We start from the raw sequence: 1,887 nt of genomic DNA on the forward strand, positions 1-1,887 counted from the left end.
CTACTGTAGCTGCCTCATTTCTAGCTCGAGGGTTGCTTTACCCTGAAAGATATTGCCGAATGATGTGTGATTCCAATGCTTGATCTTGCCTTTTAGGTGCTTGAGCTTTTGTTGGAATTGGAACATTTTTGAGCCTAGAGGAGGATAAAAGCTGTTCCATTCTGAACTGATTAAATTGTGGAAGTCTGGATGGGTCAACCAGAAGGCCTCAAAGTGAAATGGCCTACGGAGCTTGTTTCCTAGACGAGACCATTGGAGGGAAATGGGCCAGTGATTAGAACAGAAGAAGGGCAGTATGGAAGCTCCGAAGTCACCACCGAGATGAATGGCATTGTCAGAGAGTAAAAACCTATCCAACTGAGAAGCGATCTGCTGGTTCCCTGCTCTTCTGTTGTTCCAGGTAAATACTCCATTGTTGAAAGGGAGGTCGATGAGCCAGTTATTCTGAATGAAGTCCTTTAGGAGTGGCCCTTCCTGAGATCCTCTGCATCTGCCACCTCTCTTTTCTTCCAGTCTTGTAATCATATTGAAGTCTCCTCCTGCGATCCATAGAGGGTGCAATCTATTATGGTTAAGTTTAGAGATGGAGTTTAGGATACCCGCTTTACGAGATGTCTCCTGTGGAAAATATACATTAGTTAAGAGCCCGTGTAGATTTGTGCCTATGATGTGAAAAATTGCTTGAAGGAAATTCCTGTGTGCATGGAAATTGTTGAGCTTGATAGCTCTCGAGTCCCAGATAATTGCAAGGCCTTCCGAGGCGCCATCCGCATCCACTACTATGTTATGACTCCCTGGCCAGATTTTAGTAGCTAATCTATCTAATGCATTAGAATCGCATTTGGTCTCTTGCAAGAACAAGACTTGAGGGTTTTCTTGCTTTATCATGTTTTTAAGAATTCGAGTCTTCCTTGGGCCATTAAGCCCTCTTATATTCCAAGATATTAACTTCATTGGGAAGGAGTGTTTTCAGAGCGGTAGTACTTGGTTAACTTGGCATACCTGCCGGAATCCACTAGAATTTGTCCTACTTTGATTGTTCTCTGTAGAACAGTTTTCCTTCCCTGCTTTTTGATATCTTTGGCTATGAATCTACCATCCCATGGGCCTCTAGTCTATATACCTAGAGATTTTTGCCTATGCGCCCGAGATAACACTTCTTCCAGGTTCTTAAGTTGTCCTGCTGGGATGTTGTCAAAGTTGTTTGTTGTGCAGGCTTTTTCTAGACTTGGAAGGTCTAGATCCCCAATGTCTATTGCCTCTGTTTCTTCCTCCATGAACTGAGGGTCATTTGATTCTTCCATTGGTTCCTCTTCTAGACTGGCATTTGAATGTGGTATCTCCAGCTGCATGACTTGAGTGTTCCATAATACTTCTTTTTGCTTGTCTGAGGTAGAAGCTTCCTTACCTTGAGTATCTGCATGTGGCATTGTGGGATTTCCCATCTTTGAGTGGTCATCGTTCATTGACTCTGGCTCTGGTGGAGTGGGAGGATTCGTTTGCAGATCCAACTGGTTAGCTAAAACACCAAAATTGTTGCTTGTTGAGGGCCCAGGAGGGCTAGTTTGCGCTACTTTGGGCTTTGAAGCTTGTTTCTTGTGGGATTTCCGGCGATTTGTGACTTTGATGAAGCCACCTGCTTCAGAAGCTCCCGGATCAGAGGCAGGAGAGGGTTTTTGCATTAATGGGCAGTCTCTGAATAAATGCCCCAGGGCATGACATCTTCGACATCGAAAAGGCACATGTTCATAGTCAATCGTCTGAACCCATTCAATGTCATAGTGAGATATGCTTACCGCATCTGGGAGAGCCTGATTGAGATTCATATAGACACAAATACGGGCAAAAGAAGTGTATCTGCATGTTTTCGTTTCCTCTGCAACCTTG

At 44.1% G+C, this 1,887-nt stretch overlaps 1 protein-coding gene across 1 annotated transcript; it reads right to left on the reverse strand.

Moving 5' to 3' along the window:
- Window positions 1-888, reverse strand: LOC149144187 (uncharacterized). Its single transcript, XM_089452056.1, has one exon. The coding sequence runs from the start codon at window positions 886-888 to the stop codon at window positions 1-3; it is 888 nt and encodes a 295-aa protein (XP_089308182.1).
- Between the last annotated feature and the right edge of the window lie 999 nt (window positions 889-1,887).

Source organism: Pinus tabuliformis, chromosome X (assembly GCF_031772625.1).
Source record: "Pinus tabuliformis cultivar Carrire ecotype Pingquan chromosome X, CPIR1, whole genome shotgun sequence".
Taxonomy (NCBI): Eukaryota; Viridiplantae; Streptophyta; class Pinopsida; order Pinales; family Pinaceae; genus Pinus; species Pinus tabuliformis.